Here is a 14,557-nt window from a genome sequence, read left to right as displayed (position 1 = left end):
AATATGCTGTCGGTCTCAGTCATCATCCAACAAATATAACACTGCGTAACTGGATGTAACAATGTTCTAACCCTGGATGAAATAAAGTATCAGTGTTATTATGGAATCTGCAAACACAGTTTAATCACGAAAAATAAACTTCGACGTACCAGTATAAAAAAATAACCAACTTTTCCTGGAAAATCTTCAATAAAAACTTTTTCATCTTAATTTCTGAGTTTCATTGTGTTGGTGTTGTCAACTGAACTTTGACCTCTACCTCAAGTGGATCAGCTGCTTGTGTTGATTTTTGAATGTAGGACACGATGGTTGATGTTTTGGAAATTATTTTCAGCAGTGGTCTACCTTCTTTCATGCAATCCTTTACTGTAAGATGCAGCATGTGGGAAAAGCAGGATTCATGTTCAAGAAGAAATTTGAATAAACTGTCTACTGGTTGAATTCACCTACCAGTTCATCTTCTGAGTCACTACCTGTAGACAAATTGTCATCATCTCTCACCCTAGGTGGAGTTTGCGATTCAAACCCAAGCAGTCAGAAAGTCTTAATCACGTTGGATGCGTTATCCAATGTCAAATATGACACATTGCTGTTGATGTTTAATAGATTTATTATTTTACCATATTGAATTGTAATATTATCAAATCAAATATGTAACGTCTCTTTAAATGCTGACATATTAACAAAACTATTTTCATTTTCGATTCAACTATAAAATGACCAGTGACTCCAAGAAAGCTGCGCATTTGTTTGCTACTTCAAATATCTACACTAACACTGATGTTGGGTACAAGTTCAGTTGAAAGATAACTTTTTTCCTGAACTTTATCAAATCTGTTCTCCATCAACATCATATTAAATAAAACAAAATGATAAAAAATATGGTTTAATGCGCATGAGAAATTTAAGTTTCCTATATTATATTGTATAACTAGATGGAATACCCGTCCTCTGGAGAAAATATATACAAAATCATGATGAATGAAAGGTTATCTCACAACACCAAAAGTTGCTTCCCTTATATGCAATTGTAAAAGGCAATCAACAAGCTCATAAATATTGCAAAACGCAAAATGCAAAATCGCCAATTTACTTGCATCCCCATATGGACCCAACAAATCTTCAGACCAAATTTAGTAAAAATCCATCAAGAGTGAAGTAGTAATAAATAATGCAAAAATACCCATAAAAAAGTAGTTACATGAAAATACAACAGACATCGGACAGTTCCACTATATTTATGTAGATTTACATAAAATATAGCTAATGCTAACAAATATAATAAAAAGTCTTACCTTCAAATATGTCAGCAGACTAGAAGTTTGTTTATCAGGAATTAGAAATAGTAAGGACAAAATCTATCAGTATAAAGTAAGAAACGTTCATGTACCACCAAAGGCAGTTTAGCAGCAATCTCAATTTCTTTATTGGATTAATTTCCATGTAATACAATAACTTTTACTATAGTTGGAAAGTATTGACCAAACTTAATGTGCTGTGGATGTAATAATGAAAGTCTAAAAATTGGATGAGTACAAAAACTAACATTTACTCTTGTAATATTGAGTGTTCACTAAATAATTAATCAAATACGAATACTATATCATTATATTCTAATGCGAATACTTTAATTTTCTCTGTCAAAGTACTCGAATGCAAGCACGAATACTTCCAAAGTTATATTCAAAGACATTTGAATCGAATACCCATGTCTGCTTAAACCAACATTATGTATTTATAATCATGTAAATAAACTTTTAATGAAGGAAAAATATTTTTTTAAATGGATCGTGGAAATTCGCAGCCCTTCATTTAGTATATTTGTCCTAGTTTTTGTGTAAAATATCCAGTAAAATTTGCTACTGTGACCCGGCATGGCTAGGTGGGTTAAGGGGTTCGACTCGTAATTCGAGGGTCGTGGGATCGAATCCCCGCTGCATCAAACATACTCGCCCTTTCAGCCGTGGTGGCGTTACAATGTGACGGTCAATCACACTATTCGTTGGTAAAAGAGTAGTCCAAGAGTCAAAACGTGTATACAAATATACATTATTTTACTTATTTCTATACTAAAGGTCATTCGAAGCACCAATCCTTTGCTTTCTCTTTATCCCATCTAGAGACTGAAATTTCGCTAATATTAGTTCAGTAGTTTTCCTTAAAAAAACGATGATTTGAAAATTTAATAACAGAAATCGCAATTTTCTAATAAAATTAATTTGTATGATGGGATACAATTTGATTATGATACTGTTTCACGATGGCGTTGGTATTGCAATGAGTCATGTGCTGTTGTGAAAGTTACATTTGACGTTGTTGATTCAGCGTTATATCTGCGCAATAGAGATATAATATTAATAAAAATTGTCACAGGAACAAAGTAAAGGTATTAATGTTGGTTCATTTCGGGCGAACTAAGCAATTGTTAACTCTACGGAAGTGGCATTTAATGGTTTAAATTTTATTAGAGGTGTTAATCTGTTATAATGTTTTCAACAGGCCCAAATTACTCAAAATTGAAAACAAATCTACGTCTTGCAATAAATCGTTTAAAGTTACTTGAGAAGAAGAAGACGGAACTAGCTCAAAAAGCACGAAAAGAGATTGCTGACTATATAACTAGTGGAAAGTATGAAAGGGCAAAAATTCGTGTCGAACATATTATTCGAGAAGACTATCTAGTTGAAGCCATGGAAGTGGTAGAAATGTATTGCGACTTGCTTTTGGCTAGATTTGGACTAATACAACAGATGAAGTAAGATAATCTCATAAAGTATTGGTATTAGAAGTATTGTAATACTAATAGTACTTAAGTAATGCTTAGATGTTACGTTTGAAAACGATGAAATAAAACAATGTTTAATTTAATTAAGTCTAATAATATTTTTATTAACAGATATTAAGTTACCTTTGTAAGTTTACCCTCCTGTTTTCTGTAAAACATTGCCAAACTACCGTGATATAAATTGCTTATCAAATATATATGACGTTTATTATTAGTTTATAATAGTACCACTTCTGGTATTTGTTGTTAACCTAGGTCTTAAAATGACAATTATTTTACTTAAATAGTGTCTAAACATAACTACCAAATTTGTCAACTTTATTTTTTTGTGGAGGCTTTTATTTACTTTTCATTCATAGTATTATTACTAATTGCTAACTTCCTAACAAAATCAAAGCAAACTGCATGATATACCTACTTTTATCAAAACTAAAACCCAACCTGGTATTAGTAATGAATGGTTAATTAAACATACTATTCTTACGTTATTTCCTGTAAGTTAAAATTTAGAATGCATTAGGCCTGATATTCCTAATAGAAACCTCATAACCTGATGATGTTATTGTTGTTTATTTTAATTTGCATTTTAAGCTCAAAGTTAGAGGTATGTAAAAGTGCATTTCAGACTTATGCAAAAGGGTTTTTGTTCAATACCAGAAGTTATAATGTAGGTCAAGAAAACCATTCACTGAGTTGCTAATTTTTCATTTCAATTTTACATATATACTATATATTTTCAAGTATTATGTTTACATTTTACATTTAGGACTATTGGTTTATTAATGCTTCACCAGCTTTCAGCATTTAAACTGCAATTTTTGAAATGACCACTGGTGGGACAGTGGTAAGTCTTTGGGTTTACAGTGCTAAGATCAAGTATGATTTCTCTCAGTGGACACAGGTGCTTGCCCTATGTTTCTTTGCTATAAAAAACACACGTACAGTTTTTAAACTGCATTGTTTCTTCAGTTGTTGACTCTCTGTTTGGATTATCTTTTTGGCTGTAATTTCAACATCTCTTGAACTTCAGCCAGCTTAGTATATACAGTTTAATCTTAAACTGTTATATTAAGATAACAATGCAGTATAATAATAGGTAGGCAAACAACAATTTATAAGCATAAGGAAGAATGTTATTGGTGGTGGAAATACAAGTATTACATGTTTTAACAGAACATTGGTCTGATTGTTTTTTGTTTTCAGTTATGATCAGTACTAAGAAATACAAGGTTTATATACTATTACAAAGACAAAAGATGCAGAAACTAAAGCTGATAGAAATGGTGTCAGCAAGTGAAAGGATATATGCAAAGGTGAAGTGTATTCCAGCATATGAATAATGAATATACCTTGTCTTATATGCCTGATGCTTCTTGGGCTATCATTTCTCACTAAAATGCAATAATGACCCCAGTAACATCAGCCATATTTGGTAAGTTCTATTCACTGTTCATACCAGACTTGACCTTTACCTGTATCCTGTCACCTCTAATTCCTGCTTCATTTGCTCTTACAACAATGTATAACCCTTGTATTACTTAGTTCTGGTCATACCTGAAGCAGACAGACCAATGTTGTGTTGAAACGTATAATGTTCCACTATCAATAACATTCTTCATTATGCTTATAAATCATTGTTTGTTTATCTGTTGTTATATTGGCATAATGTGCTTTCTTACTCAAGAAAAAATTCAGTATAATTCCTACAATGAAAACACAATAAGTTAATTACAATGAAAACATTAAATATTCTAACCAATACTCGTAATAAATAAAACATTAAAGAAAGAGTGGTTACAAGTTTGATATATATTCTGAAATTAATATTAACATCCAACCTTATTTATCATGCTTCTTAGCAAGGTTTTAAAATAAGCACTTGCTAGCATGTAGAGCACAGATGTGACCAAACACTATAGGAAGTATATAAAACTAACATAGTTAGCACTAAATGTCATTAATTATTTTAAGTAATACAATCCTTACATTAAGCACAGATGATAGTGTAATAAAATACAATTCATGCTTTCTTACAGTACTTTCCAGAAAAGTGAATTCCACCAAGATCAGTACATGTGGGCTGTGTAAAGATCCCATTTGTTATTATTTACTGAATGTCTTCCCACTTTTTTCTTTAATCCTTGTAATGATAGATCTAATGCTATCATCCTAAACCTGATATTCTAAACTTCTCCCAGGACCTCTTAGTCACCAATGTCATGTAAAATATTTTCGTGGCTTCAGTTTGTCTCAATCCACATTATCATTGTTGATTTTAACATGCTCAACATCCATCTGTAACTATGATAATTTAAATGTGTTGCACAAGGAATTCTTCATCATATTTTGTGATGATATTTGAGAAAATCCTATATGCTACACAAAGAAAATTCCAGGAAAACGTTTACCTTCATTCTCTGTGATATATGTCACTAGGCATACATGCTTCCTTGATCAGTTCATATATGTACTTAATCAGTGTTGACAGTTTCTTATGCATTAAATAATATGTGGGAACACCATACTTGAGGGTAAAGCTAGATGAAACCACAATTAACCACCTTGAAGAACCCTTATCAGGGTGTTGTTGCTACTAGTATAACAAAAGGGATTTGAAGTTGTATCTACAGAAATGTTGAATATAAACTGTAATTTTCTTATATAGGTAACTGTTTAGGCCTCAGTTACAGTGTTGTATTCAGTGTTGACTCCTTACCTTGAGAAGGATACTGAATTATTGGAACTAGCTCAAAGGAGGGCTCCTGTAGTGTTACTTGGGATGGAATGTGAGGAAAGTTCTTTTTTTTTTCCCCTGAAGGAACAGGAATAAGAGAGGATCTGATTGAAATGTTTAAGATTGTTAAAGGAACTTGTACTGTATTTTTGTATTTAATGGTGAGAAAGATAGGACTGTGAAACACAAATTTATTAGTCATTGTCAACTAGAAAAAATCTTTGGTTTTGTAACAAGATGGTTGCCTTCATAAATGGTAGTTGAGAAATATATTAAATGGTAAGGTTAGACTTGAGTTTTATTTTTAGTTTTAAGTGTAATGGATGAAACAGTCTGTGGATCAACAGGGCCTTTGTTGTTCATTAATATGATTATCTCGCTCACTACCACATTTATAGATAAACTACTTTTCAGTTCAAGTGCCAGGTTTATTTGTAGAATTGTGCATGTGCGTGCTTGTGCACACACACACACACACACACGCATGCACACACAGTCATTTTTATTATTTCATTACTTATTTAAAACTTTTAATTGGTAAACGTAAGGAAGTTTGAAGTGAAAATACTCTTCCTTTATAACGGTACAATTTCAAACTTGCATGATTAATATCACATTTTGAGAGACTGAAACAATGATTATATATTGTAAATGTGTCCCGTACATGTGCTCTTAGCAGTGATCTAGAGGTAGATATATGCCCATTACAGTGAAACAGTTGAAAAATAGTGTGATGGTAGTAGTGCTATAAATCTTCAATGATGAATTAATAATTAATTGAACATGGTAGTTAAGGTTAAGGTGTGATTAATATAATTGTGATTTTTATTTAAACCTTGTTTCACGTCCTGGTTGACCTTTTTCTTATTTTTGATTCAGAACAATAATATATTGCTCTTGTTATGGCTTATAATTATAATAGATTGTATTTGTAACAGAAGATAAGAGTTACAGATTTTGATTATGCATACATAGCATATGTATTGCAGTAGTGGTTAAGGCAATGTCTACTTTGTTCCTGAATATTATAGGTCACTTGATGAAGGATTGGCTGAGGCAATCTCTAGCCTTCTGTGGGTGACACCTCGACTCCAAACTGATGTAGCTGAGTTGAAGGTTATCTCAGACCAGTTGACATCAAAATATGGAAAACCTTATACTCAGGCTGCATGTGAAAATTCATTAAACTCGGTGAATGAGAAACTTGTCCACAAACTCAGCGTTCAAGCCCCTTCCAGATTACTTGTGGAAAAGTATTTAATAGGTTTGTTACAAATTCATGTGACCTATAACAAAAACAACTGTGTATCCACTGCATTAACTTCCTTATGGATCTAGGGCCATGGATTATGTGGCTTCAGAGAAGAAAATACAAACTTACATAGTTACATGGCCTCATAAAACATTGATCAATGTTAGTTGTTACTGTTGAAGTCCTCTACGTATTTTATATAAAAATTAGAAATTTTAAATTTTAATTATTAAGATTGAGTAATGTCATAATAGGCAAAAAGCAGTAATAAAGTATTTAGTGTAGTACAATGTGTCCCCCATTGTCAGTAGGAACTAACTTGGTAAACTGTATGGAAATTACATAGTAATTTGAGAGAGTAATTGTGTGTACTTTATATTTTGTTATATATGAATGGTGTAGTATAAATACTGTGTATCATCATCATATATGGCTTGTAAGTGAGAATACAAATAATATTTATTAAGGATTGAGGGAAATTTTTCTGTTTATATTAATTGAACTTGTATACAGTTTATGTACAGTGCACTTCTGTTATTAGAAGAATCTGATATATTTCACTCTATAAACAACTGTACATTAAGTGAGAACACAGTTTAATATATACATAATTAATTTAATATTTTATAACAGACTAATATTGGAAAAGTTACTTCAGTGTTTTGGATGCCAATGAGATTGAACACAGTTTCAGTTACACTGTTTGTAACTGTGTGTGGGTATGTCTATTAAGCTTTGTTTTAGATCTTTAGTCTGTTTAAAGACAGGAACAGGTGTGGAAACCACATTCACTGCTGGTGTGACATGAGTAAACAGTCTTTGAGTGAATTCAGAATGGATTGCAACTGCTAAAACCTGAAGTACAAAAAGCAGCAACAGTGGAACATTGGTATGTATGTGGTCAATACACTGAAGATGATGATCTAGAATCAAACTATTGATGACCTCAGAAATTGCACATTTCTACATACTGTGGCTCAGTGACAGCAAATTTATGACTAATAAAATGGCAGATGATGTGGCAATCAAAGTTTGTTTTTTCAGTGAATGAATGTGTACATGTGTCTGGAGTTAGCAGGGAAAGTGTATAACAAACATGCTCAGCCCCAACTGAAAAGAATGTAGGCAGTTCTATTTTTGATGAGAGTAGCTGTATTTCATTATTTGAGACTTGATCTAGTCATTCAGTTAAATACAGTATAAAAGGTGATGACTTAAAGAGTTAGGAGAGCAGCTTTACCCTACATTTGTGACATAGAGCTCACTGGAAAATTAAATAACACTTCTGTTGAAACCTTTCAGCCCTTTACTGTTTCCACTATATGTACAGTGGCACTAAATTAACCCTATTATGACCTCAAACAAATTTTTACATGTCCAGAATAAGTTGACCCCATGTCTTGCCAGGTGATTGTCATTGTTACAAATAAAAAAGCATCATTTCAGTGGTGATAAGTTTCCAACTCTGGACTATGAATAATTGAAAAGTGCAATGTGATCTGATGAGTTGTATTACACTGTATTTTATCTACTTGTAGAAAAAGCCACACAATGCTTGATCATCATTTTGCTCTTTTAAGAAACTGCTGGAGGTGGCATAATAGTGTCAGGATAATTTTGATTGGATGGTTTCTCTGCAGTTGATTTTTTAAAGGTAAGTAACATCCAGAGTGTACCAAAACATTGTTGATCATTTTTATTCTACGACGTGAATGTAAAGTCACTCTTTCTTGACATTAATGCAATAATCTACCTTGCTTATATAATAACAAATTGGTTCAAAGAGCAAGATGGGAACATTTTTTAGTTTCCTTAGTGAATGTATTTAGCAAATAACAATATAATTGGGCATTTTAGAGATGAAATACAATATTGCATTCACACCATAATTCTTTGCTGACATCTTTGAACAAAACATCTCTCTATCCAACATCATGGTAATAGTCTGATATTAGGTGGGTGGGTTATAATAAAATAGCTAAGTAGAACTACACGAGGTCTGGTCAAAAAGTTCTAAGACCTCTTTTGTTACTGGTGCCAGTACAGAGGCAGTGAGCTTCATTGAGGTATGTATGTACAAAGTACAAATAGTGATCTACCCCATGAACAAGCCATTTCTCCAGACCTTATACCCATGTTGGAAAAAACATGGACAGAAAAGAAGAGCAATGTGATTGCATCAAGTTTCATGTGAAAAGTGGTAAAGGAGGAATAGAAATCCTCAAAATGTTAAGAACTGCCTTTGGTGATGACTGCTCAAGTAAGACCGTCATTTGTCAGTGGATAAAACATTTTCAAGATGGTTGGGAATTGGTCAAAGATGATCCACATTCTGGGCAACTGTCAAAATCATCCACTGATGAAAAATTTAAATGATTGAAGATTAACTATCTGCAAAATTGCTGATGAACTGGACATTTCCTTTAGATTGGGTCAGGCAATTTTAACTGAAATACTGGATGTGTATTCATCATGACGACACACCTTCACAAACTGCTGTGTCTGTTCAAGAATTTTTGGCAGAGAAAAGCATTCCTGTGATACCACACCCCATATTCTCCCAATCTTGCCCTGTGTGATTTTTGCTGTTTCCAAAAATCAAAATTAAATTGAAGGGATGGATATTTGATGACATTCCAACCATCCATAATAATATGAAGGTAGAACTTAATCTCATAACAGTTGAAGACTTCCAGCATTGCTTCCGAAAATGGCAGGATTGTTGAAACGAATGTGTAACAGCTGGGAGAGATTATTTTCAAGGGGATAACATATAATACTGATGTATGTACATTATTCTTGGGAATGAAAGTGAAGTCTTAGAATTTTTTTTATCACAACTTGTATATGCTAGTTATAACTATTTAAAATGTATGAATAATAAGTAAACACATTCTACTGTAGACCTTAAAATTTATCATTGTTATAAATTTATTAAGAATGTTGTTTCAGAAATTGCCAAGAGTCATGATGTACCGTATGAACCTGATCTTGATGTCATGAAGGAAGAGGAAGCAATGGCTGAAGAAGCAAACCAGAGCAACTTGATCCATTTTGATAGTGATAGCAGTGGTCCTAATTATCCTTCAGGTGGAGGAATGAACTATCCACCCATGCAGTACCCAGCCAACCAGCCAGCCCCTCCACCTTTCCAGTACCCATCAGCAGTAAGTAATAAGCTATATTTCATACAATGCATATTATACAAAATTAAATCAATAACAATTAATTTCATTAAATCTATTGACCAGATATCACAACAAGAAAAATCTGTTTTTGATGGATGAATATACACTGATTACACTAACCCCACAAATATACTTTACAGCAGAAAAGTTTTTAACTTCATATCAACAAATAGCTGTTTTATTGTCATGCAATAAATACATTTTTTTATGTGAAGGTGATGGTTACATTAATGTATTTTATTTGTCTCATGATGTAAATAAACGAATATTACATTTTACCATTTCAGCAAATTAAAAATCCTAATGCAGCCCCACCACTGCCAAATGTCCCTCCAAGTAGACCGTATCCTTCTTTAAATACACCAATTGGTTTCAACATGCCCCCTAACATTGACTTCACACCTGCTCCGCCATACGACAGTGTTGTCAGCAGTAAGCCTGAAAAAGTGAATGAGCAAAAGGATATTGATGAAAAGGTTAAGCCTGAGCCTACACCAAGAACAAAGTTTCCTATAGACACATTACCTGAACTTCCTTCAGTCCCAACAGATAGTCTTCCAAACATGGATACTTCACTTAATGCCAAGGCTGGGAATGATTCTGTAGATTTTGATGATCTCGCCAAGCGCTTTGATGAACTTAAAAAGCGGAAGTAATAAATAATTTAAAGTTAATCAATGTATTGCTCTTGTTGGTGTTACTTTTATATTTTTCTTCAGTATTCTAAGAAACTTCTACACACTTATTACGTGATTATATAGAGACTGGGAAAGTGATAGATAAGAACTTTGCTTTCAGTTAATTTTATCATTGCTGAAAATTCTAGTTTTTTAGTAAGTTTTACTGCTAAGATGTTTAAAGTTCATGCTTAATTGTACCTATTGTTGTTTGCAAAAGAGTAGTTGAAATTATTATATCAGATTACATATTGCTAGCTTTGATTTAAATTTTGTATTGTTTTACATTGTTTGTGACCTGAATATTTAGAATATCTGTAAATGTAGTTATTTAATTGATAAAGTTTATCATTAGCAAAGAAAAAAACTGTCTTAAATGTGAATTGTTATTCCACTTAATAACCATAAAGGTAAAGATTGGATTTTTGTCAAGATAAGATTATTGTGTAACAATGAGGAAGGTTGATACAAGTTTCTCTTCATTGTGCAGGTAAATCTGTGATTTTATATAAAATTGTTTGTATGTGGATGCATACTTGTATTTTCTGTAGAAATCAACATCCATGTATTAAAAGATTTCTTAATTAAAATTATTGTAAAGAGAAAAAAATAACTTTTTATGGGATCACATATTTGCTTACATACACATAGTTAATGTAGTAGTCCAATATGCAGACTAGTAGGCACTCTTTTTTACAGAATCATATCACAGTTTAGAAAATTGAGTTAAATATTGAAAGGCAACATAATACTCATATATATAACAATCTACTGGATTTCCTTTATTTTCATAATAAAAAAAAATGTTCCTGACAGTCAGAAGCAAAGGAGTCTTGGGGGTGACAAACTGTTTTTACTGTAGTAGTGTGTAACTATGTTACTAATGATTGGTTCTTTGGCTTCAGAACCAAACTGAATCAGCAGAGGAAAAATAAGGTTTAATATTTTTGGGGATGCTGCTGTACCTTCTGGTGGATTTGTATATGAAACTTTAACTCTTGCTAGATTTGACAAACCTAGTTAAATTTTCCAGAGTTAAATTTCATTAAGATCTGCATGTGACACCTGCTAGATTTGACAATCTAAGTTAGATTTGCAGAATCAAAGTTCCTTAAGACCTACATTTTGTTATTATAACAGGGCAAGAAAACCTTTATTTTCAAAACTTAAAACTAAATTATTTGTTACAAATAAACATCATTGCAATGTTCTAGAGTAATTTTCTACTAATAATCAAAGAAAAATTGTGATTAGCTATTTGTAATATTTTAGCATTTTACAATATATTGTTACTTGTAACTTCTGCTTGTTTTGAACAAACTATGCCTTAAATTTGTAGAGAACATATTAGTTTTTTGAAAACATAGAGCATCTTTGTTTCAAAGAGTATTGGAATATTTGAACTCTACATGAATATGAAATTAATTTTCAGCTACTTATTAAAGAGAACTTAGGTCACCCTATCTTGCAAAGTTATTAATTATCTCTAGTGTATATAATAAAAATGTATGTGTATTTACTTACAACTTTATATGTCCACATCCATTAACTAGTTTTGTGCATATTATGTTAGTGTACTAAGTGCTTTATAACATCTGTTTCTTATATTGAAATATTCAAGTAAATGCAATGCATGATTTTTAGCACAGTAAATAAAATCTTACACTAGAGCTATATTAAAAATTGTGTTCAACTGTAATAATTCATATGCTGGAATATTGTAGTATTTCTTTGTTTGTTTTGAATTTTGCACAAAGCTACACAAGGGCAATCTGCACTAGCCATCCCTAATTTAGCAATATAAGACTAGAGGGAAAGCAGCTAGTCATCACCACCCACCTGCAACTGCCACATGGCTGAAAGGGTGAGCATGTTTGGTGTGACAGGGATTCGAACCTGCAATCCCCAGATTACGAGTCAAGTGCCTTATTCACCAGGCCATGCTGGGCCTTCTGGAATATCAGTAATATTTATAGAAAAATGATTGTGGGTTTCATTGACATTAAAAATGTTTTTAGTGGTAAGCTAGCCACAGAAGAAAATCAACATGTTAAAAAACAAGTAACAGGTTGTCCTCCATTTTTTAAATTTTAATATAGTCAGCTACAGCTACAGTTTTTTTTCTGTAATCAAAAAGTTTCAGATGGCAAAGTCCTATTTATTCAAATTTTGTGCTTTTTTAATTTATTTCTAAATCATAAATGAACTAACAATGTTAAATATTTTTCAATTATTAGTGTATTTCATTTATAACTAGATAATTACCATTTGGTAAGTTAGATGATTTAATTTCTAATCTGTATGCATAAATTCACGGTTATATGGGCTAACTTTGAAGTGTTTTTCAGACTTATTTTAGTGGATAGGACAGCTAGATGAACCGAAAGGTCACTTGTTGTCCTTTATTATTATGTTATAATGGAGTTGCTGAAAACCCACTAAACAAAACTAAACCATGCATATGATGGAACCCAAGCATTCAGTTTCTATTATATTGTATGGGTTTTGGTTTGAGTGCTTATTTGGATCAGTGGTATGGCACCTTACACAAAATTTATAATTGACCTTTCTTCTGAAAAATTTGGACACCCTTTGTAGTAAACAGATTTTAATTTAACCTATCACAAAATAGGAAGTAGATAAGTATTTCTTCACTTGCAAAATTTAATTTTTAAATACGTTAGTAAAATGGATTTCTGCATAACTAGCTAATTAGGTACGATATTTTATACTTCTAACAAAAAATGTAAGTATAATGTTAATAACAATGACTTCTGCACATTTAGAACATGTAAGTTTGATAATTATATTGTTAACGGTAAGGATTATGCCTCTATTATAGTTAAGGCATAGAAGTTCGGTAATTATATTGTCAGTGTTTCATGTTTTTTTCCCCAGTTTTATCTAACACAGAATTATATCATTAGTTGTTGTTTGATAATGTATATATTTCCTGATTATATACAGTTTAAATAGTATTTTGGGACTTTTTCACAATATTTTTGTTAGTAAATATCATTCAAGTTCATATTTCCAAGCCCTTTCCTTTGGGTGTGGTTTAACTAGATGGTAAATAGGGCAGTGAGAGCCTCAATAATACAATCATACACATCATTAATTAGATAATATTTTCTGTGTTACTAAACATGTTTGTAATCTGGAGACTCGCTCAGACTGGTAAAACCAAATACAGATAGAAATCAAACTGACACTCCTAAATCCTGTTTGTTAGTTGTTAAGATCAAAGCTGCACAATGGATATCTGTGCTGTGTCCACTATGAGTACTAAAATACAGTTTTTAAGAGTCGTAAACCACTGGGTGGTATCTTCAGTCTTATTAAACATGTTTTGTTTTTTTAGTAACCTGGAGATTCACCCAAAATAAGTAAAATCAAGTGTGTAAAATTATATCGTAAAATTTAATACTTTAGTTTTTTATGGCACCTATAACTTCTATAATACATTTATTTTAAAAAAAGTTGAAAACCAGCAGTTTGACTAAAGAAGAGTACTTTTAGAAAAGTTAAAATATAATAAAGTTTTGTTTTTAACTTAATTGAAGAAATCCATAGCTCTATGAGTTACTTACAATTTGGCCACCATTAGCTCACTGGTAAGCCAGATAATTTGTAATGCTGAATTGGGTTTTGATACCTGTCATGTGAAGAACACAAGTACCCTGTTGAGTAGCTTAGTGCGTAAAAAACACTCAAGGTTTTAAAAAAAGTTCTTAAAGCAGTCTGTAATTTTCCATCGTTATTTTTGACATCACTACTTATAATTCTTTCCCAACAGGACAGTGGTAAGTCTGTGAACTTAAACTGTTAAAAGCATGGGTTTTAACTCCCTGCAGTGGGCATAGCAGTTAGCCCAATGTGGCTTTGCTGTAAAACAACCAAGCATTGTTAATCTGTAATCAA

At 32.0% G+C, this 14,557-nt stretch overlaps 1 protein-coding gene across 1 annotated transcript; it reads left to right on the top strand.

The window, feature by feature from the left end:
- The first annotated feature begins 2,283 nt into the window (after positions 1 to 2,283).
- Positions 2,284 to 11,246, top strand: LOC143223560 (IST1 homolog). Its single transcript, XM_076451662.1, has 4 exons — positions 2,284 to 2,755; positions 6,551 to 6,783; positions 9,724 to 9,938; positions 10,247 to 11,246. The coding sequence occupies exons 1-4, from the start codon at positions 2,487 to 2,489 to the stop codon at positions 10,613 to 10,615; spliced, it is 1,086 nt and encodes a 361-aa protein (XP_076307777.1). The 5' UTR covers positions 2,284 to 2,486; the 3' UTR covers positions 10,616 to 11,246.
- The last annotated feature ends 3,311 nt before the right edge of the window (positions 11,247 to 14,557 follow it).

Source organism: Tachypleus tridentatus, chromosome 8, assembly GCF_004210375.1.
Source record: "Tachypleus tridentatus isolate NWPU-2018 chromosome 8, ASM421037v1, whole genome shotgun sequence".
NCBI lineage: Eukaryota > Metazoa > Arthropoda > Merostomata > Xiphosura > Limulidae > Tachypleus > Tachypleus tridentatus.
This window is presented reverse-complemented; position numbering and strand designations above follow the sequence as displayed.